Source organism: Galleria mellonella, unplaced genomic scaffold (genome assembly GCF_026898425.1).
Source record: "Galleria mellonella isolate WM207_F2 unplaced genomic scaffold, CSIRO_AGI_GalMel_v1 utg64, whole genome shotgun sequence".
In the NCBI taxonomy this organism is placed as follows: domain Eukaryota; kingdom Metazoa; phylum Arthropoda; class Insecta; order Lepidoptera; family Pyralidae; genus Galleria; species Galleria mellonella.
This window is the reverse complement of record NW_026442133.1, coordinates 1,186,550-1,210,800: the sequence shown is the minus strand read 5'-3', so window position 1 is coordinate 1,210,800 and position 24,251 is coordinate 1,186,550. Positions and strand designations below refer to the sequence as shown.

At 33.8% G+C, this 24,251-nt stretch overlaps 1 protein-coding gene across 2 annotated transcripts; it reads right to left on the bottom strand.

The window, feature by feature from the left end:
• Nucleotides 1–1,676: 1,676 nt before the first annotated feature.
• On the bottom strand, nucleotides 1,677–23,494 carry LOC113519998 (O-acyltransferase like protein-like). Of its 2 annotated transcripts, XR_008253485.1 has the most exons (14): nucleotides 23,190–23,494; nucleotides 17,913–18,243; nucleotides 17,311–17,496; nucleotides 16,943–17,022; nucleotides 12,578–12,780; nucleotides 11,557–11,671; nucleotides 9,740–9,954; nucleotides 7,271–7,464; nucleotides 6,305–6,443; nucleotides 5,892–6,078; nucleotides 5,304–5,446; nucleotides 4,362–4,467; nucleotides 3,198–3,323; nucleotides 1,753–2,201 (listed from the first exon to the last, which is right to left on the bottom strand). XR_008253485.1 is itself a non-coding variant. In XM_052900166.1 (13 exons), the coding sequence occupies exons 1-13, from the start codon at nucleotides 23,374–23,376 to the stop codon at nucleotides 3,256–3,258; spliced, it is 2,154 nt and encodes a 717-aa protein (XP_052756126.1). In that variant the 5' UTR covers nucleotides 23,377–23,494; the 3' UTR covers nucleotides 1,677–3,255. The 2 variants fall into 2 exon arrangements, 1 of the variants encoding a protein (XP_052756126.1); XM_052900166.1 differs by having other exon boundaries at nucleotides 1,677–3,323.
• Nucleotides 23,495–24,251: the final 757 nt, after the last annotated feature.

Here is a 24,251-nt window from a genome sequence, read left to right as displayed (position 1 = left end):
CGAGTACGTTTTAATTTTCTGTTTTGGAATCCTGTAATGAGGAGGAGGGCGTTGATATTTGCGACACAGTTTTTATTATTATTAAAATAGTAAACTAACTAGTATTAAGTAAAAGTGTAATTGTCCTTTTTTATTATTATCGGTCTTTTAAGTGTGCTACTGGTTTAGTAAAAACAAGAACGAGATTACTATTATTATTATTTATATTTAACAACAAAATTCACGTCTCCCTTCTTAAGGAAAGGTGATGGCATTATTAAATACTTAACATTTTTTTTCTCTTGCACAGACAATAATATCTGTACTATTCTGATAGATATCACATATATTAGAATATCTCCTGCGGATATAAATAAATGACAATTAAATATTGCATTTTTTATTATGTATAAGAAACGGGAATTAACGCGATATATTTGGCAAATTGCGAAGATTTATCTGTGTTATTTCGATATTTGGATCAGGTTAAACTAGCCGTGGTTACAAGTAGATTGATATAGCGATCTCGTTAATTAAAAGTTATTATAGTTAACTTAAATAATCGCGTTACCTTTTTTCTCTTGTAAACCATGCAAACATATCTGCTTTTAAACTTTAATGCATAGTTAATTGTACCTAAATAATCAACCATCGGGCAAAGAGAGATATAGGTAAGCGGTGCATTTAAGAATAAGGAAATATGAAGCAATACTTAATATATTAATATATTATGAAAATATAATAAATACATAAAATGTTACTATATCGAATAATTAACTGTATTAGAAGAAAAACAATCTATGACTCAAATAGAGTAACTAGTAAGTAATAAATAGGAGTTATGTTAAATATTTAATAAAAAATGTTTTATGGTATTTTAATATAAGCAATTTAATATAAGCGAAGCTAAAACATTTATATCTTTTTTGGTATCACTTAAAAAATACTGTAAAAATTGGATGCGGTTTTTAGAGTTGCATATCTGATGGTAGTTTGTCCGATAGCCGTGTGGTCCCGGTATAAAATAGGCCACCCCTTCCTTTCCCGTGAGTGTCGTAATATATAAATATCGGGCATGTCTCTCTTATAACATCTTGATTTCTAACTGCGATGAATCCGCCTGCCAAGCGTGGTAACTACTGGCAAAACCCCCAAAGGGAAGGCTTATATTCAGCAGTGGACAGTTAAGGGCTGATATCTGACTGAAAGTTTAGTAATATTTTATCTTGATAAGCCGATTATATAGTTACTTTAAAATACACGTGTACGAAGTTGCGAGCAAAAACTAGTTAAATATTGTATATAGGAGTTCTAATTTCAGTTGATTGTTTACTATATTCATTATCGATTCTGTTGTATATGGAACATATATATATCTGCATGTTATCTTATAGGTTATGATTTATTAATAGCGATGAACGTTCCCATTCTCATAGTCTATGACAATGCAGGAAAAGTACTATGGATGTGTTTAGACTCATGTCTAAATATTACAAACATGGATACCATTATTTTTAATTTTTTATTTTATTTTATTTATTCTAAAAATTACAAAAAAAGTCTGGTACAAAAGGCGGACTTAATACTCATTCTCTCCCAGTCAACCTATTGCCAAAAGGAAATTTATCCATGGTACTTCTGCGTTACCATATCTGAGGATTAAGATTAGATACATCTGTAATCTATAATTGCTATATCACCAGTCAATCATCACCTCTGTTACATTTTTGACCATTTTTTATAGTCTATATTTATGTATAGGCAGTGGGTTTTTAAAGTAAATAGGGAATTTGGAAACGCTTTTTTTTAAATACATATTTATTTGTTAATAATATCAACTAATAAATTATTGCATAGTAATCGATTATTTAATTAATTAAATTAACTTAATAACAATAAAATTGTGTTCCTATGAGCTAAATTATATATATAAAATATATTTAAATAATAAAATGCGCTAGATATGTAGTTAAAATTGATAGCAATCGCTGTAAGCTTTTTAAATTTGTAATATAGTATCCCCATATAATAGGCCCGGCATAGAATAGGCCACGTCTTCCTTTCCCGTGAGTGTCGTAAGAGGCGACTAAAGGACAGCAAGGAATGGGCAGCAGAGTCCCTCTTAAAACATTACCGAAGCCACCGCAGTAAGCCAATCCGCCTGCCAAGCATAGCAACTACTGGAAAAACCCCCCAAGGGGAGGTTTATATTCAGCAGTGGCCTGTAAAGGGCTGATACGATGATAATGAACATAGTGACGAATTTGTTTTTAAATTACTTTCAATAGCTTTAAAAGTACATTTATTTATCTAGACTTATAGGAATCTATATATTTTTGAGGCAAAAATAAAAGTACGCAAGCTTTGACGTCAGCATCACATATCACTAGATGGTATTGAGGTCAATCGCAGGACTTTTTAATAATAAGAAATACATTTTTTCAACAAAAATATCGGCCAATATATTGCGTAACATAAATACAAAATAAATACAGAATAATTGAGAATCGTTTACGGATTATACGATATTAGCTTTTACCCGCAACGACCACGTAATTGAGATATATTTACCGAACGGAATTAAAAAAGTAGCCTTCTTCGATCCATATAGTACTATCTAGTCAGTAAGTATATCCTTTCAGATTAATAAAAAAAAAAAGAATTATCCAAATTGGTTTATAACCGACAAACATGAACATTAAAAAACGTTCAACCGAACTGAAAACTTCCATCTTTTTGAAGTTTATTAAAAAGTTACTGTCCGCGTCTATGTATCACCAGAGGGAGACTTTGTACAAAAGTCGATTGCTTGGGTACCTCTGTTCCATTCGTGTTTCTACCATTAAGCAGTTGTGTTTTTTCATGGCTGTGTTTCAGTTTGAAGGGTGGGATATGGCGTGAATTTACTAGGTACAGAGGAATAACACCTAAGTCCTCAGGAGTGGCAACGCATGGGGGGTATCATGGGCGAAACAGTATACTCTGTTATATTCATGGTACTGCTCATGTCTATAGGCGACGGTTACCACTTTCCATCGGGTGGGCCGTCAGCTTGTTTGCTATTATAAGTTGTATAAAAAAAAAAATATTTACGGGTTTAACTGGAATTTAGATATTCTTACGTAAATCTTCCATATGCTTTTATGGAAGGTTCGTATGTACAATTTGCATCTGGTAAAGTTACTAGTGTTAAATAAATATCTTCTTCAGGTACCTACATTATTAATTCATAGTCTACCTAACCTACTTGCTATTTTAAATACGATTATAACTTTGCTAGTTTTTTTCTTCTTTCGGATTATCAGTGCCGCTCAATGGTTTTACTTGTGCTTGCTTCTTGTCAACTGAAAAACAAATATAAGAACAAAATAAGATAGAATTTAATAAGATAAAATATATAAGTAGGCACATGATCATAATTACTCCATTATGGGGTAGTCAGAGGCGTTTATCTTTGACTATATTTCACCGATAGGTAGCTGGCTTATCTCTATCTCTGAATAAGTATAAATACTTAAGGTTGCTATGAAATCGGGCCTCTCTGAATTTAAAACATGAATAAAGCCGGCATAAATAATATCAATACAGTATAACTCAAGATAATCATTATTTAAGGAATAAATTCAACGATTATAAATACTATCAAAAAAATTATTCCAGAATGTACTTTAACTTAAATATGTCAAATAATAAATACCACCGGATACATACTACAGTGCCATCTAGTTCCAAATTAAGCAAAGCCAGTACTTTTTTTTTAAATAGACCACATTACTAATAATCCTTCCTCCGCAGAGCAAGTATTATAGGCAGTAGATAGGCAGCTGATAGAAATACTTAAATATTTCTTGTTTTGTAAATACAAATGTCATTATTTTGCATACATAGAGGAAAAGAGAGAGGATAGGGGCAAAACCCGTAACCATCGGAAGGTTATGTATTAAGCCGCTAGACTACTAAGGTCATTATATTCAATTAAATATTCAATTCAATTCAATAGTAGACATCATTATTTGTTAACGTAAAATAACACAAATTCATCATTAATCGACGAACGTATGTTTGCCTATACGGTGTTGTTATTCGAGAACTTTCTTTCCCATCAGTTCTTCAAGCTTTATGATCGGCACATTATTATTTGAGCTTATATTATATTAGTTTTGATTGATCAGGATAAAATTTATTCTGTTTAGTTCTTTATCACAAATACTATAAGTATAATTAACTTCGGGATCGTTAGTTAAATTATTACATCCGCTAATATGCAAAAATACATTTTCATATTAATAATATTAGTTAATATAAATATTTAATTAAATGTGAATGTAAAAAGCATATATTATAAATTAAGCAAGTTCTCTTTTTATTCCTATAATACTAACCTCCCAAAAAATGCTTAATCAACACAGAGCAGGGCGCATCTACGAACATTGTAACTATATAGGCAACTAAAACCGCTGTCACGAAATCAGCTAAAAATTTTTGAATCTGAAAATAATAATTGCAAATTAATTTTCGATTCATTTGCTTAGCAATTACTTATAAAATATACTGTATAGTACCATATACATACATATATATATATATATATATATATATATATATATATATATATATATATTGTCATTTATGTCAGAGTATTTTGTTACTTGAAAATTTTTAAGAAAGATAAAGACAATAATTCAATAACTAAAAAAAGGTTTATGACAAATTTGAAGTTTTTGTGAACAAGGCGGTAAATCTATTATTACCACATTGGCCGGACAGTTCGGTATAGGATTTTAAGAACTTGAGTTCTTATTTTGTTTATTTCCACTAGCATATTGTACTCTGTTTCCTCAGTCACGTCTTTTATTTTTTCTTTCTATGACCACACTTCACGACGTCACACGTTAACATTATAAGTTAGAAATTTCCATTTTTTTAAAACCTTAATTAGACTATTATTTTTTTTTTTTATTTGCCAAACAAATATTATAGATACATTTTACTATCGTGCAGCATTTATTTTTCAACCGTCTTTAAAAAGGAAGAGGTTCTAAATTCAGTTGCATTTTTTATGTTTGTTGTCTCAGAACTCTGTCATTTATAAACCGATTTGGAACATTATTTTTATCTGAAAGTATATACTTTTAGATGATGATGATAAAATTCGATATAATTTATTTATTTTTATTTATTTATTTTATTTACACACACACACACTAAACAAACTTTTCACTTTAATAATATCATTAATTAGATACAGTCTCTCTTTAAGAAAATAATATTAATGATGATGAATGATGATATAATATAATGATGATTGAGATATTGATACTTACAGCGAATTCATTAGAGAAATAAAGTGGAGTTCGTACGGTTCCATTAACAAGAATCATAAGCGGATAGTGAAAAATGTACATAGCATAAGACAATCTACCCAATATCTTCCACATAGGATGAGATAAGAGCCAGTTGATAGGACCTGAAATAAAATACATTTTTTTTATATTATATATCTTTAGTATAAGCTACCCTTTCCTTTCCCGTGGGTGACGTAAGAGACGACTAAAAGAATTTAATGTTCGAGGGATGGGCAGCAGCGTCCCACTTAAAACTTCACTAAAAGCTAAACTGCAGTTGCCAACCCGTCTTCCAAGCATGGCAACTACTAGCTTAACCTACCTTATGGGAGAACCCTATGTTGAGCAGTGGACAGTTAATCGCAGATACATATGATGATGATCATTAGAAATCTCACAAAGCGACATTTAATGCCAAACCAAAGAGTTTTTTTAATGATTGATAATGGAATGTTAATACCGCATGCAGTATTGGCATATGCTGGTGGGGTATTAGTGAACAAGTTGGGTGAATACAAAAGCATGGTTGAAAGTATTTTATAAAACAAAAAAAAAACAAAAGAATACCTGCATATCCATGCACACAGGCGAAGATCATCCAGCTGACACACAAAGACCATATTGGCCGCATGAATGAATTAACTAAATCGTTGACAGTTTGCTTGTCCCAGTCAATTTGTATGACAGGATAATGCATATATATTACTCCAGATGATAAAATTAAAGCCAGTAGCCACAGTAAGGCAACTTGTGCCTAGAATAAAAGAATAATCAATGTTGATCATTTTTTTTTTTTACTAAAATTATTTTATATTATGAGTAGTAACTTATACCAGTTTCACATCAACTGAGTCTAATAAAACAAAAAAACGCCCATGAGCAACTTATGTAGAAAAATTAAAATATAAAACAAAAATTTATAACAATTGATACATATTTTTATGAATTATGAATATATGAAATTAAAAAATCCATCTTACTTTTGGTATAATTATCTCTTTTCCACGACATAAATGCAGAATGTATCCAAATATCATTCCCACGAAAAATGGCGATGACCTGACAAGTGGATTCACATAGTAATAGCTAAAATAATCTGGTTGATCTTCTGCAGATAGACTGAAATAGAAAAATGGTATATTATAATAAAATGCTTCAATTAAAAGTAAATGAGTATTATTGCAATAAAAAAGCTCGCTAATCCTACGGTTGGGTGTAGGCTTTTTATTTCGAATTCTTCTTATCTTACTCTGTTCATCTGAACGTGTGTGTATCCGGACTAAGCTCATCAGTCCCGGAGCAGCGAAGTTGAATGTGGCTCTCAGCTTAAAAATTTGGTATAATTTGACAAGTTTTTTATTCAGTTCATATTTGTATATATAAATGTTTAAAGTACAAATGACTTGCAAGTGAAATTTCAATTAGACTCAAAGAAATATACATAGAATATTTATATGAATGAGGAAAATGGCGTTTAGAGTCCCCAGGCCCAGAGGTCCGGAGCAGGCTGTTACTTATGTCCCCTGCCAGCTCGCCACTGAATCACCTGGTCGCTTTTTACATGGATAAAAAGGAATGAAAGAAGAAAATAATGAATGGAAAATGTGTATTCTATAATAAAGAAACTAAAAACAAGTTACAAATCTATAACTATGTATGACAAAATATCAGTTAAACCGAAAGCACGTCATAGGTATTTTCTTAATGAAAATATTTATGGCTCTCTTTTTATTTACTTTATTATTTTAACTTATTATGATAATTATATCATGTATAACTTAATCCACATGGGCTTATGTGTGACAGTTTACATTTCGTTCTTCTATAGTATGTATAGACTAAATAACATTTTTTTTATGGTAAATATTAATGTAATTCTGCATTATCTTACAATATATGATGGTTTTCTCGTTATTCAAGTAAATAAGTTTTTCGTAAATACGTACCTAAGAGTGAAAGGTCCAGCTTTGAATCCCATAATGAAATTATAAATGGTAGATCCTATGAGAGAAGCTAATAGAGCAGTAATTAATGTAATCCAAGCTGTCCTTTTTTTACCGCTGACCACCCAGAACAGGATAAGAGGAGATATCAAGAAGAGTTGAAAGTCTATTGCCAGATACCAAGTGTGTGAAAGGCACTGAAATAATAAAAAATAAAATTAAAAAACAAATTATTTTTAATTTCGTTAAAATTGTGTAATTACTTCGTCTGTAGATTTGACTAGCACCGTGGATACGAAAGAATAGTTTGTAACGACCCCGACTTTGATAATGATGATATGTCCCCATTACTATTATATTACTAAGAATTAATACCTCCATAAAAAGTAATCTAATTTAGTTATGTAGATATAAAGGACATAAGTTTAAATATCTTCTATTATATATCTTCCTATATATATAATTAAAGAAAGAGAAAGATTGTCCTACAGAAAAAACAGACTTCAATTGTGACAAAACTTATTATTTTAGTTTAAAAATTTAACTACGGAACTGAAATTTCTATGGAACAAATTTGTAAGTATAGGATCAGACAAAAAAATAATTTTCCAAATCGGTTTAGAACTGATGGAGTTATAGAATATTAAACATATAAAAAATACAACCGAAATCAGAACCTCCTTCTTTTTGATGTCAGTGGAAAATACTTTAACTTAATAAACAACTTAATAAACCGTCTCATTAAATATGAAGAAATAACAGTTGTCGCTTTTCATGTCACATTGAAGTGGACGTATGATAATAATCCACGATTAAACAAAATACGTGTTTGCCAAACAACATTTTTGACAAACTGCATTATGTTATAACTGATAACGATATTAAAGATAATACCCGTGGTAATCACGAATTTAGATTGTGGTAAATTACTTATATGTATTATACGACGACCTACGATCATAACACACGACATATTGAGTAGCTGCGATTATAGTCAGTTGGCACGATTGCCTTATATTAATATTGATATTAACACGACCTTAAACAAATTCAAATCCACTTTGTATAAATTTTATAGTTTAATTTAATCAGCTTAATAACAGCATGGCATGTATCATCGCACATATCGTCATAGTCGTAGAATACTGACGGATCTATATATGTAATATTTGTCAGATCCGTCAGTATTCTACGGTTATGACGATATGTATAGATTATAAGTGTACAAATCTTTCAAATCCAAAGTATTACTGTAATCTAACTATTTACTGTATACCTATGTAGTTTTTTACATTTTTCATCCTAATAGTTATTTATATTATGAATACGCGTGTCGTGGCGGCCATTAATTGAGGCAGCACTTTATAATGTAACCTTATTATTATGTATTTTAGGTAGATGTATGCTTTGATGGTTGTCTTTAAATAAATAAATAAAAAACTGCGTAAATCTTTTCACCTTTGCATACGTTTGCATTTGTGACGGGAGCATTTCTTTGCTTTTATTTTAATCGTCATCATCATATCAGCCGTTAACTGTCCACTACTGAAACGTCTTTCCCATAAGGGGGGTTTTGATAGTAGTTCCCACGCGTGTCAGATGGGTTAGCAACCGCATTTAGACCCTAATAATGTTTTAAGAGGGACGTTGCTGTCCAAACCTCTACTGTTTCCTTTCAGGTTGACCTCCACGCGGTTCCCCCTGGAAACCATCATGTTTAATTCTTGTCGAATTCATCATGGTGGGCCAACTAACCTGCATTCATTCTCACTTATCATCTTCCACTGGCGCCTCGTCGGTGTATACCCCGCCCGCGGGGTTACCAATCCATTTTCACCCATTAAAAAAAACTACTGTTATCTTCTCTTAGTAGTCTCTTATGACACCCACAGGAAAGGAAGGTGTGACCTATTCCTTATTTTATTTTTTAATATTAATCAGTAAAAAAATAAACATTCAGTCAAAAGAAATATTGCTACAGATGATGCTTTATGAAGATGTTCAATTGGTGGTATAACATGGAACGCACTCAGTCTGGATAAGTCATAGTTTACAAATTATAGAGTTTGGAATGGCAATCCATGGGCGCCACAGTGAATTCTGTGATATACCTACATGATGCTGTTAATTTCTACAGCCCATAGTTTTTTTTTTTTAATTTTCATGGATGATAATGGAATGGTAACCCCGCCTGCGCCTATGGTATACACTGGCGGAGCACCAGTGTGCGATGACAGGTGAGAATAAAAAAGCAGACCAGTTAACCTATCCTCATGAATGTATTTGGAATTCAGTACTATGGTTTCCAGGGGAGATTATGTGGAGGTCGACCTGACAAAGTATATTGCTAGCAATGGGACTGGTAGTCCGCGTTACTGACAATCCCTTTCCTTTCATATAGGCGATAGTTGCCATAAGGTGGAATGTTAATTTGTTTACCATTCTTAGTAAGAAAAAATAACTAATACTAACCATATATAAGGGACTATAAAAATTCTGTATGAACAATAACGTAGGCCACCACGATTTCCTACATTGGAGGGCTTGTTGTGCAACTGCCTCCCACGCAGGTCCATCTGACACCCGATGGAACAGTGACGCTTGAAGGAGTACACAAGCGGCCAGCACCGGGAATAGACGGAGATATCGATTCAAGTAGAACAAGTGCAGGTTCTTCATGAGTTTCCCTGGAAGTTGAAAAAAAAATATTTTTTTACACAAATTACAATGGCAAACAAGCTGACAGCCTACCTGATGGAAAGTGGTAACCGTCGTCTATAAACATGAACAGTACCATGGACATAACAGAGTGTACTGTTTCGCCCATGATACCTCCCATGTGTTGCCATTCCTGAGAACTCAGATGTTATTCGTCTGTACCCTGTAAATTCACTGCCATATTTCATCCTTCAAACCGAAATACAGCTATACAAACACAATTGCCTCACGGTAGTAACACGAATAAATAGAGGTGCCCAAGCAAACGACTTTTGTAATGTCTCCCTCTGGTATATATGTTATTACATTCAAATACTTGACTACAATCTATTTAGTCTATTATGGCTGCTAAACTCACTGCTATTAGACTAATTAGAAAAGATGTTGCGTGATATATACTTAAAAAATTTAGGAGAATAAAAAATTTAGATTGTGTTAACTACTATTATGAAACTAGTTTCATAGTAATAATTTTATAAACAGTTCCACGCATGAATATCTGCATATGTCATGCACGCATTAGTTTCACGATATTAAACACGATATTAAAACATCATGGAAAAGTATAAAAAAACAGTTTTACACTATTCCGTGATATTTTAATAAAATTTTTCATTACCATCCATTTAATTTTATCATGCACGCAAACTTAGCCATGGTTTGTGCGATATTGCATGTTTCACTAAGGAGATCCTACTTTCACAACTAGATTTATGAAGTTCACTTGCATTATGATATTAATATGATACATTGAATTTGATTTGAAACTAGTTTCACGATCCATCTTTATTATAAAGTGTAATAACCGAAAATTTTATCATTCATATATATAGTTAGGTCTTAAATAACGCCATCTATATTGTGGACGAAGTATTAATTGTAAATAACTTTTTATTCTCAGAACAGAAAGCAAAATAAACAATCTATTCAACTTACACATGTTCTTTATATTTAATCTATTGTAATAGATGGCGTAGTACCATAATCAGCATTTAATTTCTTTACATTTTTTTGTATACGTATTTTACATGCGTTTAAAACATAGTGTTTATTTTAATGTCAAGCAATATAATAATTCAACATAGGTCAAAATTATTTGATAAGAATTATTTTGTTTTATTCCGCTACCGTATATGTGTGAAGTCCAACATTCGAAGATTGACGATCATCATTACTACCAGAATTTCTACAACTTTCTATATTAGCCCTCAATCTCTGACTGTCATTTGCATTGTCATTTGTCTTTATTTGGTTTAGAACTTCTGGTAGTAATGCTGGTGGTCAATCTTAAGGGTTTAAGATAGGTAGCAGCGTCCCTCTTCCAACATCACGAAACCCTCACAGCAGTTGCTAACCCGTCTGCCATTCGTGGCAACTACTAGCGAAACCCCCCTTCATGGGCGAGGCCTGTGTTCAGCAGTTGACAGGTAACGGCTGGTGTGATTGTGAATTTTATCGTATTTAGTATTAATTCGCCGGAATTGTACCAGCCTCTCCACAGTATGAGTACTACTAAGTGCAAGAAACAATAATTAGATTTAATTGTTATTTCTTTATTGATATCAACTTACATCCTGTAATTTTGCCTGTCGTTGTGTAAATTAGTAAAAGGCCACTAAGCGTAAAGAAAGTGTCAACGGTTATAGTAGAAGACGTTATCCACAGTGACCAAAATGACTGCATAAACTGAAAAATTTAAAAAAAATATATTATATATATATATATATATATATATATATATATATATATATATATATATATATATATATATATATATATATATATATTATATATATATATATATATATATATATATATATATATATATGATTCACTGGTAAAGAACATCGTTAGGTGTTAAGTCTGCCACATGTACTCTTACTTATAGAATTGAAAAATGAAGTTTAAATATATAAATGGATACTATATATATTCAAATTATTCTAATAACAAAATTATATTTGAAAATTCCGTCTTTAAAAGTCTTTCTCATGCTTCCAATATTCTGTTGAAGCGAGCTATTCTTATTGCTGAAGATACTGACTGGAGCAAAACTTGAAGCTACTGTAATTATATAAAGATGTAACCTCTGTCGGTGTTATCACAAAAATTTAAAATTGCGGTAGACTCTTACAAAAGGGTCTTATTAAAAATAAATGACAATTAAAATAAATAAAGGTTTTTCCGCCTTCATATAATAAGGCTTAAAAAGATAAAAAAGAATTACTGTAAACTACTTTTTTTTTTATACAACTTAGAATGGCAAACAAGCTGACGACCCACCTGATGGAAAGTAGTAACCGTCGCCTATGGACATGAGCAGTACCATGGATATAATAGAGTATACTGTTTCGCCCATGATACCCCCCATGCGTTGCTATTCCTGAGGAGTCAGGTGTTCCTCTGTACCCAGTAAATTCACACCATATCCCACCCTTCAAACCGAAACACAGCCATGCAAACATAACTGCTTCACGGTTGAAACACGAATGGGACAGAGGTACCCAAGCAATCAACTTTTGTACAAAGTCTCCCTCTGGTAAAACTTACTTACTTAAATTCTCTAAAAGAAAAATGTTTTAATTTACTTACATTTATCATCTGTAAAGGATTTTGCAATGGAGCAGATATTAAATAAGTTACATGTGTATGTCCTACTATAACCCACATCATTGCAAATGCCCTGATACCATCCAAACATTCTAGAGCTCCTGGTGATGGTTTGTAGGTCACCAATCGCAGAGTATTGGTATAGACGGAAAAGGACAGAAGGAGTTTATTGATAGTCTTTGGATCTAAAAATAATAATTCAATGATAAAAAAAAAATTAAGTGTAAAAACAGTTTATATGTATTTATATTTGTATTTATTTTACATAAAATTATGCGTCAGTCAAATCGTAATTATAGATTATATATATTTTTACCTACGTGATTTGCTATAAATAATAATAATAATAATAAATAAGCCTTCCAAAGTCCAACCCCGCGTCCGAGCTCACCATCTAGCTCACGTGGAAGGCGGTCACGCGTATAAATTAAACCTACGCGGCTAAAGGGGCAATGGCAAAAATAAAGATGGCGAATAATAATAACGGAGAGAGTATAGGGTCGCTGCCCGGGGGTCGCCGGGGCGCGTCTACAACTGGCGGTAGGCGCGGCAGAATGCGAGCCAGCCGACCGGCCCCACCACCTGGCCGGTCCGACCCCTCGCCATCGACATCAGCTGGCTTGGCGCCGGCAATCACAGGCCCAGCAATCGGTGCCCGCCACTGGTGGTACACGTCGCATGAGGTGGACAAGAGCCATGAATGAGGACCTCATGCGTGCGTTCTTCAGGGCTACAGGGACAGAAACAGGCAGAACAGGATACCGGGCAGTAATGCACCGCGAGTTTCTGCGTCTTTTACCGGATCTAACCGTCTCGGAACAGAACTTAGCCGACAGAGTTCGGTACATACAGCGCTCTGGTATGTTTAGCGCGACCGAACTCGAACGATTGCGAAGTGAAGTTGTTCCAGAAGCAAACTCCGCGACCGTAGAGCAACCCATCTCAGACGTGCTACCTAGCGTAGAGGTGGTTGCCGAAACGCTTTCAGAAGCGGATGCGGACGGAACAACTTCCCAGGATATAGAGCATATGAGGAGCATACTAGAGGAGGCGATTCTAGAGATCCGAAGAACTCCCCTCGAAGAGAGACCGAAGCTTCCCCGGATATATCCAAATGTGGCGACGCGGGATGCCATTGAGGCCACAAATGGACTGCTGCCTCAGTACCTTGAGGGCAGCAGTGACCTGGGAGAGACGAGTTCAATCCTGTTTGGCGCTGCGTTGGCAGTATGCCGATATACCGGCGCAAAAATGCCCCGGGCTGGACGTAATATCCAAAGGGATAATATGAAACCAGCCTGGAAAAGAAGGATTGAACGACGGATCGCCCAGGCCAGAGTCCTCATTGGTAGACTGCTCTGCTTCAGGGAGGGCAACACACGCCCGAGAATTATGCGCTCCGTAAAAGAGGCCTTTGCTGGGACAGGTGTACGTCTGTTCCAGCCGGACTTCGGGCACAAACTTACGGAGCGCATAGATGAACTGAAGCAGAAGATCGCTGCATGGGGGAAGCGACTCCGACGGTACTCTGAGAGGGTTGAGAGGTATCAACAGAATCGCCTCTTTATGAGTGATCAACGGAAGTTTTATAGGAACTTGGAGCGCCCAAAACTACAGCCCACAGGACAAAGACCCGAAACAGCCAATTTCGTCGCCTTCTGGAGACAGCTGTGGTCTGAACCTGTGGAACATGAAAATGGATGCACGATGTTGAGGAAGCATGTGCTCGAATAACGCCGATGAACGCCATTGCCATTACGGAGGAAGACGTGGTTGCCGCGATTCGTCGGGCTCCGAACTGGAAAAGTCCGGGGATCGACGGATTGCAGCACTACTGGTTAAAGGCGTTCTCGGCCAGCCATGCGACCTTAGCCGTGCAATTCCAGAGTGCCCTCGAAAACAGGACGCTCCCGAACTTCCTTACAACCGGGATCACTCATTTAGCTCCTAAGACGGACGATACCGCGGATCCATCTAAATATCGCCCCATCACTTGTCTTACGACAATATATAAGACGTTAACATCCGTTCTGAGCGCTAAGATCTCTCGTCATGTGTACGAGAATAAGATCCTATCTAGCGCTCAGAACGGATCAGGAGCGGTTCGAAGGAGCTGCTCCTCATTGATGCTGTCGCTGGCCACGTGGTCAAGCGGAACCGTCGGAATTTCTCCGCCGCCTGGATAGATTATAAAAAGGCGTTCGATTCCGTGCCCCATTCATGGCTCCGGAGGATACTCGAGCTGTACAAGATCGACGGTACAGTTCGAGTGTTCTTGGAGGCATGCATGAGGCAGTGGACGACGATCCTGACTATCCAGGGCGAGCGATTGACGGATACCGCTGACCGGATAGAGATAAAGAGAGGAATATTCCAGGGCGATTGTTTGAGTCCACTTTGGTTTTTTGTCCCTGAATCCACTCAGTACTTTACTGGAGAATTCGGGGACTGGATTTCAGTATCGGAGAGGAGGTACACGAGTGTCTCACCTTCTGTACATGGATGACTTGAAACTGCTATCCGAGCATCGAACGCCTGACGGAGCTGCTAAATATCGTAAACGATTATAGCAGCTCTATTAGGATGGCGCTCGGAATAGACAAGTGCGCGGTCCTCCATGTGCAGAGGGGACGGGTCACTCAAACTGAAGGGATCGCCACAGATCCCTCTAATATTAAAACCCTCTCCGAGGCTGAAACATACCGGTATCTGGGCATGTCACAAAACATCGGTGTGAAGGAGACGGATATGAAACAGTCAGTCCGCGAGGAATTTTTTGCGCGCCTTACAAGAGTACTGAAAAGTTCTTTGTCGGGCGCCAATAAAATCCGAGCTTATAACGGCTGGGTCATACCCGTACTCCTTTACACTTTTGGCGTGCTCAGATGGTCTCAAACCGAACTCGAAGCCCTGGATCGGAAAGTCCGCACAACTATGACCCTCCATAGAATGCATCACCCGAAATCGTCAGTCATGAGGCTGTATATCCCGCGGAAAGCTGGTGGTCGAGGCTTGTTAAGCGTTAAGACCATGCACAACCGCGAGATTGACAGCCTCAGGACATATTTTCTGGAGAAAAGAGACGAGGGTTTGCATAGAGAGGTCATAGAATGTGACAAAGGATTCACCCCTCTTTCTCTGGCTAAAGAGGACTGGCGAAAACCCGAAGTTTTGGGTACCTCTCAGCGGGAGGCCGTATGGAAAGAGAAGGAGTTGCACGGAAGGTTCTTCAAAGCCCTTCACGGGTCGTACGTAAACACGAAGACCTCCGTGCACTGGCTACAGTTCGGTGATCTCTTCGGAGAGACCGAGGGTTTTGTCTGTGCAATACAGGATCAGGTGGTTAAGACGAACAATTACCGAAAGCACATTCTGAAGGATGGCACCGAGGACATCTGTCGAGCATGTCGCCATCCCGGAGAGTCACTCAGACATGTGCTTTCGGGTTGTTCAAGCCAACACTGAGTACTTGCACAGACACAAAAGCCAAAATACTCCATCAAGAGCTAGCTCTGAAGTACGGCCTCGCGAATGAGAGGTTGCCGTACTATAAGTATGAGCCCCAGCCGGTCTTCGAAAGCGACAGCGTAAGGCTCTACTGGGACCGATCCATCATCACGGACAGGACCGTTCTTGCGAACAAACCTGATATCGTGGTGATGGATCAACTCTCGAGGGTGTTTTTGGTGGATGTCACCATACCGCATGACGAGAACCTCGTGAAAGCCGAAACCGAGAAGAAGAGAAAATATCTCGACCTGGCTCACGAGGTGACCGAAATGTGGGGGGTGACATCTACCGAAATCATCCCAATCGTTATGTCGGTGAACGGTCTTATCCCAACCAGTCTCGAACAACATCTCAGACGGTTGGGATTCAGATTCACTTCCGAAAGATGCAGAAAGCGGTGCTCTTAGATTCTGCCCGCATTGTACGCCGGTTTCTCTCCCTGGGGCCCTGAACCCCGGCCGACTGTGCTTCTGCCGGGGGTTAGTTGCCATCTCCTCTCCTTAAGAGGGCAGATGAGAATTTTAGTGAAATTTAAAAAATAATAATAAATTTATTTTGAAAATTGGACCATAAAAATTAAATTACAATATTCAAAGAGTAATATCAAATTATTCATGAATTAAAATTAACGGAAACAAAATTAAATGGTTAAAAATAAACAAATAAGTGAATGTAACAAGTTATTTTAATCGATATAAATTATTAAAGAAATATTAACTCTTAATTAGTTAAAATGAAATAAATCTAATTTAAATTGAACATTAAAACTCAATTCTTTTATATATTTTTAGTTTAACCAGCAGGATCAAAGAAGATACTCGTAAATTAACTGCTTACCTCTTTTTAATAATATCCGATGACGAATATCATAAGTAGTACTCAATACCATAAGAAAACCAATAACAGAAAATATGGATCTGAAATAAAAAAAATTATAATAAATAAAAATAATATCTCATAATAATTAAATAACAATACCAATATCAATAATCATAATATTTTTTGCACACGTAAGATTTATGTGCATGCTATCTACTGAATCAAGAAGAATTATTAAAATTAGTTACGAATTGGCAAAGATATAGCATAACATATAAAAAAATATAGAAGAATTGAAAAGTTCTTAATTTAAAAATCACGTAAAAAATTTTCATCAACTTCACCCAATAATTGGGTAATTTTAATAATAGTAGTCATTTACTTACACAGCAATATAATCTGCAGCGACCCACGGTTTGTCATTAGGAAGCCTGCAATAACCTTCTTCAACTTGCAAACCAGTTATTTGCAGACCAAATATAATATTCAATGCATTCCGTAAAGAACAGGGCTTTGGAATGCATACTGCAAATCGTATACTCGCGTCAAAAACTGGATTCACCTCTTCGGTTCTGAAATATAGTTAATAAATAACTCTAGATGATAGATGATCATATATGGTAGCTCTAACTAAATGAAAAGCGTATTAGTGAGGTTATTTATGTGTGAGTTTACAAGCCGGTTGAAGTCTAGTGCGGCAAATTTTAGGAGCTGTAAATTGGGTCCAAAACTTCTTTTTATGATCATAAAGTTACGTTAAGTTTTCAATGACAAAAAATTATAATTAATATGATTTAATTATGGAGGTCGGCAGAAACGGCAAAATTTTAATAGATTACTGGTGGCAAATGTTAGTGGCTTATGAAACTGTGAGTAATTCCAGTCTTTTGAAACTTTATTAAATATTAAAATATTTCGCGTATAAATGAACGGCTGTATAAGCTACATGCTCTTTGACCTCGATGTTAAGAAAAAAAATTCTACCTACCTTTGCATAACATCTTCTTGTGTCATTCCCACAAATTTTTGGAGTTGCGTTTGTATTCTTATTAGCGATGTCAGATCATTATAATTGGTGTTCTCAAAATTTAATAAGTTTCGATTGACCTCTGTCTGTGATATTTGTGAGAACTCTAGCGGTGCTGAGAGGTTAACTAAATGTATAAATTGGATAAGTGGTATTCTCACCATACAAAATTTTCCTTCTATACTCATGTTTCGTACATTTTTCTCTATACCCAAACATTCATCATAACCACCTAAGTCGACTACATTCCCTCTTGTTAAACTCCGCGGAAATCTTGATCTCGCGTCTAAAACTGTAAACAAATATAAACTCTGTTTTAATTATATTTAGTGTCTTATTATTCATAATCATCAACATAATATCAGCTATTAACTATCCACTGCTAAATATAGGCCTTCTCCATGGGAGCAGGGGGATTGAAAGTAGGTTGGCAACCGCCAACCTACTTGCGGGTTGACACCCACGAGAATTATTATTTAACAACGTTATTATAAAAGATTATTAGTAAGTGATATCATCATGTTAGACCAACTCTCTCTTCTCATCTTTTACTCTTATCCTGCCAGTGTAAACCAATTGCTTAACAATATGGTTACCATTATTTATTAATTAATTAAAAAAAATCACACATTTTATAACTAGATGGTGCCATCTTAAATATGTAATAGAGAATTAGTACACAATGACTTTACGCAGGAGGCTAAATCCCTTCAAATGCTAGATCGCGTCCCTTCACAAACTGACCACGCAGTGCTGCAATTAATATTTTTCCCGCCCTTTCTCGTAAAGACAGTGTGCAAGAAACGCGGTGTGGCGCCATCTATATATGAAGGAACTTAGTCCAGTATGTGAAATGCCGTATTGTTCAGCGATTAACAATTGATTACTGATGAAATATATTTTATTTAAATATAGCAAGTTAATTGAAAATAAAAACCCTCTGTAAACAAAGCAATTAATAATAGTTACTGTTGACCGAAGGTTGATCGAAATGGTACGATTGATTACATAAATATAGATAGTATAGATCGCGTACACAATACTGTAATCGTTGCTTATCTTGATAGGAATTTAATCAATAAATATAATAAATCTCTAAAACCACCTACGTGTATCGGATATACGCCAATAGAAGCAAATTTTAATAAAATAATAATAATAATATAAACGTGAACTTAATAATTTGAGTGTTTATTTTGTAAATAGGTACATGCACGGTAGCGATAACATATCTATCGATAGATTTGTATTCTACTTGTATAATGGGCTGTCCGCTAAGATAAGGGTCAAACGAAATTATCGGTATTTGTTTTCGTTACCGCGTGCACGTGACAGATCGAGATAGTGGAAGTTTTTTGTCTCTTTTTCTTTCACATTACATTTTCGCTCCTATATGCATTAAGCATAAAGCAAAATGTAATGAGAAATTTGATACTTATTGTAAAAGTAGGTTATGGAAACCCTCAAAGGGTTGGCAGATGCTTGGGGATTTAGATATTCACATATTTTTTAATACAAATTTAAACATTTTCAATAATGAGAACGTAAACTGGTAAAAATTCAAATGAATAAACTTTAGAAAAAAATAGTCAAAGACCAACACTTAAACAACCGTCAAATTATACAAATCTATCAAAAACAATATAACGCAACAATCGACGCCGACTTCAAACACATTTACCTTTTAAATTAAAAATCTAGTATTAGTGGAATTTTCGCTTTTTGGAGAGTTATTTGGTTCTTATTTCATCTTTTTATAAAGTCGGTTCAATTTTTTTTTTAAAGTTGTTTTTTTTTTAATTTTTCCCATTTTTATATAATGATTAAATAGAGGTAAATAAGAATAATAAATGGTCCTATTGACCATTAGGAGTATACTTTTTCAAATGAAAAAATGATTTTAATTTTTTTTCAAGTCAGGTAAATGTCAGCGGGCAAAAATATAATACAGTCGAACATAGAATCTTATTTTTTTTTAATAGGTATCGTATTTATCAGATACTAATATTTTCTCGTTAATCTTTTATCTTATATTATCTCTACAACAATTATTCAATTTCTATTAAAGAGTTTTTGAACGAAATGACGTTCAGTTCAGAGTACAATAATCACAATTCGGCACTTGATTTAAATTCATTATAATGAAGCAAATAAAAATATTAAACATGCGTTATTTTTAGTACTTAATGGATTAAATGAAATTTATTAAAATAACGTGACGTCTTTTATTAGATAAGTAGATTTATTATGATAATTAAATAGATAATTAATAATTAGAGTTTAGATAGATTATAGTACAGTAATACCAAAAATGTACGCTACTGTCATTAATGCTAGCTTTGTGACGTCAACGGTTAGGATGCATCGGTTCAAGCCGGATCCGGGTCGATATAATCGATATATCTGTCTATAACAATAGTTAGATAGATATTTTTTATTGTTTATTCTAAAATATTGCAATAGTAAACTCATTATATATACAAACAATTACAAGAATTGATCACAGTAAGAAAACAATGGACTGCCTTATCGCTAAGAGCGATCTCTTCCAGGCAACCTTTGGATTGATAGGAGTAATTAAAAACAGTTTAATCGCAAGCACGATAAAACGTCTGTAATTTTTAAAAGCGTGCGTGCGTGCGTGCGTGCGTGCGTGCGTGCGTGCGTAGATATAAAAATATATTATAGAATTGTCATATCTATGATTATAGTAAATAATAACAAACACACAAGTAATAATATACTAAACTGCAAGAATACAAACATTATGTACTGAAGGTAAACGTTACGTTTCGTGGTTACCCGTATTACCACAAAAAATTCAAACTTACTATGTATAAACAATACATAATTAAAGTTTTTACTACAAAAGTTTGTATAAAATTTGTTTATGTCTAAACAAAGGATAGTCTGTCTTATTAAAAACTAGCTTTTACAAATGACTTCGTCCGCGTGACTGGGATATGTTTACTGACCGGGAAAAAAATAGCCTATATCCTACTTCATCCTTTATAGTAAGTATACACTAAATTTAATAGTGATTGGTTAAACTGTTAAGGCAATATAAGGTAACTAAAAAATCCTCATTCACATTTATAATATTAAAATGAGCAAATCTGTTATGATGTTTCCTCCCACGAACACTCAGGTTGTGGAATGAGCTCCCTGTCGAGGTTTTCCCAAGAGACTACAGCATGGGGTTTTTCAAAAGGGGGGTAAAGAGGTTTCTTCAAGGTCGGCAACGCACGCGTAATACCTCTGGTATTGCAGGTGTTCATAGGCTACGGTAACCACTTACCATCAGGTGGGCCGTATGCTTGTTTGCCACCTCAGTGGTATAAAAAAAAATTATTACCATAGTTTTTTATTATAAAATTAAAATTTCACAATTATTACATCGATTACAATATTTAATATGACAGTCTTTTTAAACACCGTTTAGATAATCGATGTTTTAAATTATTTTTGCGATAATATCGAATACATTTTTGATGTGACAACATATACATATGTAGATGGACTATAGATATGGATAAATGCATATGTATTGGATTAAATGAATACACTTTCAGTCCAAATTCTCATACAATGTTAGTATAAAATATTTTTTTTATATCTTATCATATGCATACAATGTATATTTATTATATTCTGATTATAGTCTGATTTAAAGAAAAAGGAAATTAATTATCTAAAAAAATATAAATGAAATGAACATTTTTACGAAAGTAAAGTTCTTTTTTTTTTAAATAAAAAACATTTAAATTGGATTTAGTTCCGCTGCATATAAGTATACTTTCACGTTTATACAAATGTCAATTAGGTCATTAAATCCAATTAATCCAACGATATGATATGAAATAAAATCCACCCAGCTTATTAAGAATCGACCCGCTGCGAGTGGAAATTACATGCTAAGGGTTCTGTACATAAATAATTATGACATATCGTCATAGTCGTAGAATACTGACGGATCTTTATATGTAATATTTGTCAGATCCGTCAGTATTCTACGACTATGACGATATAATTGAATTTGGTTCCACAAAAAAACCGACTTCAATTGTGACTCAATAAGTTATTTTGATTTAAAAACTAAACTACTGAATTTATTTTAATACAATTTCTATAGGATCTGTAAGCATATCCTTCCAGATTAATTTTTTTTTTAAATCGGTTTACAACTGACCGAGTTATGAGATAACAAACCTGAAAAATACAACCTTTTCATTTTTTTAAATCAATTGAAAATGACCTTTATTGCTTTTCACATTTAAAATAGATATCTAATAGTTATTATTATAAATAATACAATTTTTAAAAATTGTATAATTTTCAAATTTTCAAATCAAATTACTATAATTTTTTTTTATACCACGCAGATGGCAAACAAGCATACAGCACGTCTGATGGTACACGGTCACTGTAACCTATGGACGCCTAAAGAAACCTTAATACACCCTTTTTAAAGATCCTCATACAATAGTAATAAGGTTTTAAGAAAAATCTTAGCAGGGAGCTCATTCCACAGCTCAAGCATTCGCGGGAGGAAACTCCTTTGAAACCGCACTCTACGCGACCATTTAGTTTCTAGCGTTTGTGGTTCATACTGTTATATAACCATTTATAATATGCTTTTCTTCAAAATATTGATACCGATAGATATAATAATAAACCTAGTTACTTTGTAAAATAAAATTTCCAAATTAAGTAAACTGATTACATAGATTACATAGAAAAATTTTTTGTTTGAAGTGACAGGGGCTCATTGCTACCGAACTAAAGCCCCGTATTTTTTGTTAATACTGCCAAAGGACTAGTATTATTGTTTTTTTTTTTATCATATAATAAGAATTCAAATTTGGAATTGATAGTTTTTATATTTATGCATTGAATTTTTATTTTAATGCCCAAGTAAACTTTTTTACTTTTAACTTTTTAAGTCTCAAAAGGAAGCATTTTTTCTACTCTTTACGACTGAAAAAAATCATAATAATAATATTAAAATAACAATTCTTTTTTATGATTTATTTTTTAATATTGATTTTCGCTGTAGCCAGTCAATAATAAATTTTCGTAGAAAATTGTCTCCTGCTGCCGTAAGCCGTAAATATTTATCCTTGTTTTGGGAGAAGCAAGCATTGAATTTTTGAACTATTAAAGAAAGACTTATAAAATTTAAATTAATTTTAATTATAAATATTAAAAAAACTTATCCAAACATAAGTTGAAACTTACATCGACCCCATAGACGTTGATCATTTATTCTAAGATATTTAACTTGCGCCGCACATTGTCTCCGATTTAACACTTCCTCGTACAAATTGTCATCAAAAAGTTCAGATCGATTATATATTAAATCACGATAACCATTTGCCGTGATAATAAAAACTGGGATAATTATAAATACTAATTTAAATTCCATATTTAAAAAAAAAAGAGAAACAAATTTAAAACATTGATTGGTAATATTAAAAACTCCTTGAAACACTAAGGTCTAACGTCAAATGAAGTCTTAATAACACATTAATGCATAATCTCAAAATATTTTTATACTGTCAAAATAATATTGATTAATCTAATCAACAACTGATTTAATTATAATGAAGTTGCTGTATAAATATGTTAACATGTTGATATGTAATAATAATTATAATAAGTATTCTCTTGTAATCTTTTAATCCTGTATTAATTCAATGCAATTAACTTGGAATAAGGTCAGGACATAGACAACAGGCGACTAAGAGAATGAAACACCTAAAAGAAGAAATACAACTTTGCACCGAGTCTCCTAAATTAGATAAAGGAGATGTAACTAAGACTATAAAACACTAAAAGAAAAATTATTATTATTATTATATCCTTTTTAAATGTTTTAGCTAAAAATTTACTAAGATATTTTCACGTTATTTATTTAAAAATACGTGGGCGATTTTATTTGTAGATTAAGTTGAAAAATATTTAAAATATAGGTATATAATATAAAATAAAAAAAAACATACAATATTCTACGTATATATTTGAAGAAATAGGATAAACAGAGTATAATCATTCATAACGATGTTTATCGTCGCCAATTACTTTGTTCGATATCTGAGAATAGATTTATAATATATATATATATTCCTCGTCGGAATCAAAGTGGCCGCTATTTTGATTTACGCATGAAAATAATCGTATAAAATATGTACATGATATGTATCTATCTTACATATAAACAGTTTCTAATTTAAAATCGAATTCCATACAATACAAAAAATAATGCGTATTTAGTTGTTTTCTTTTTTACCACATTATAAA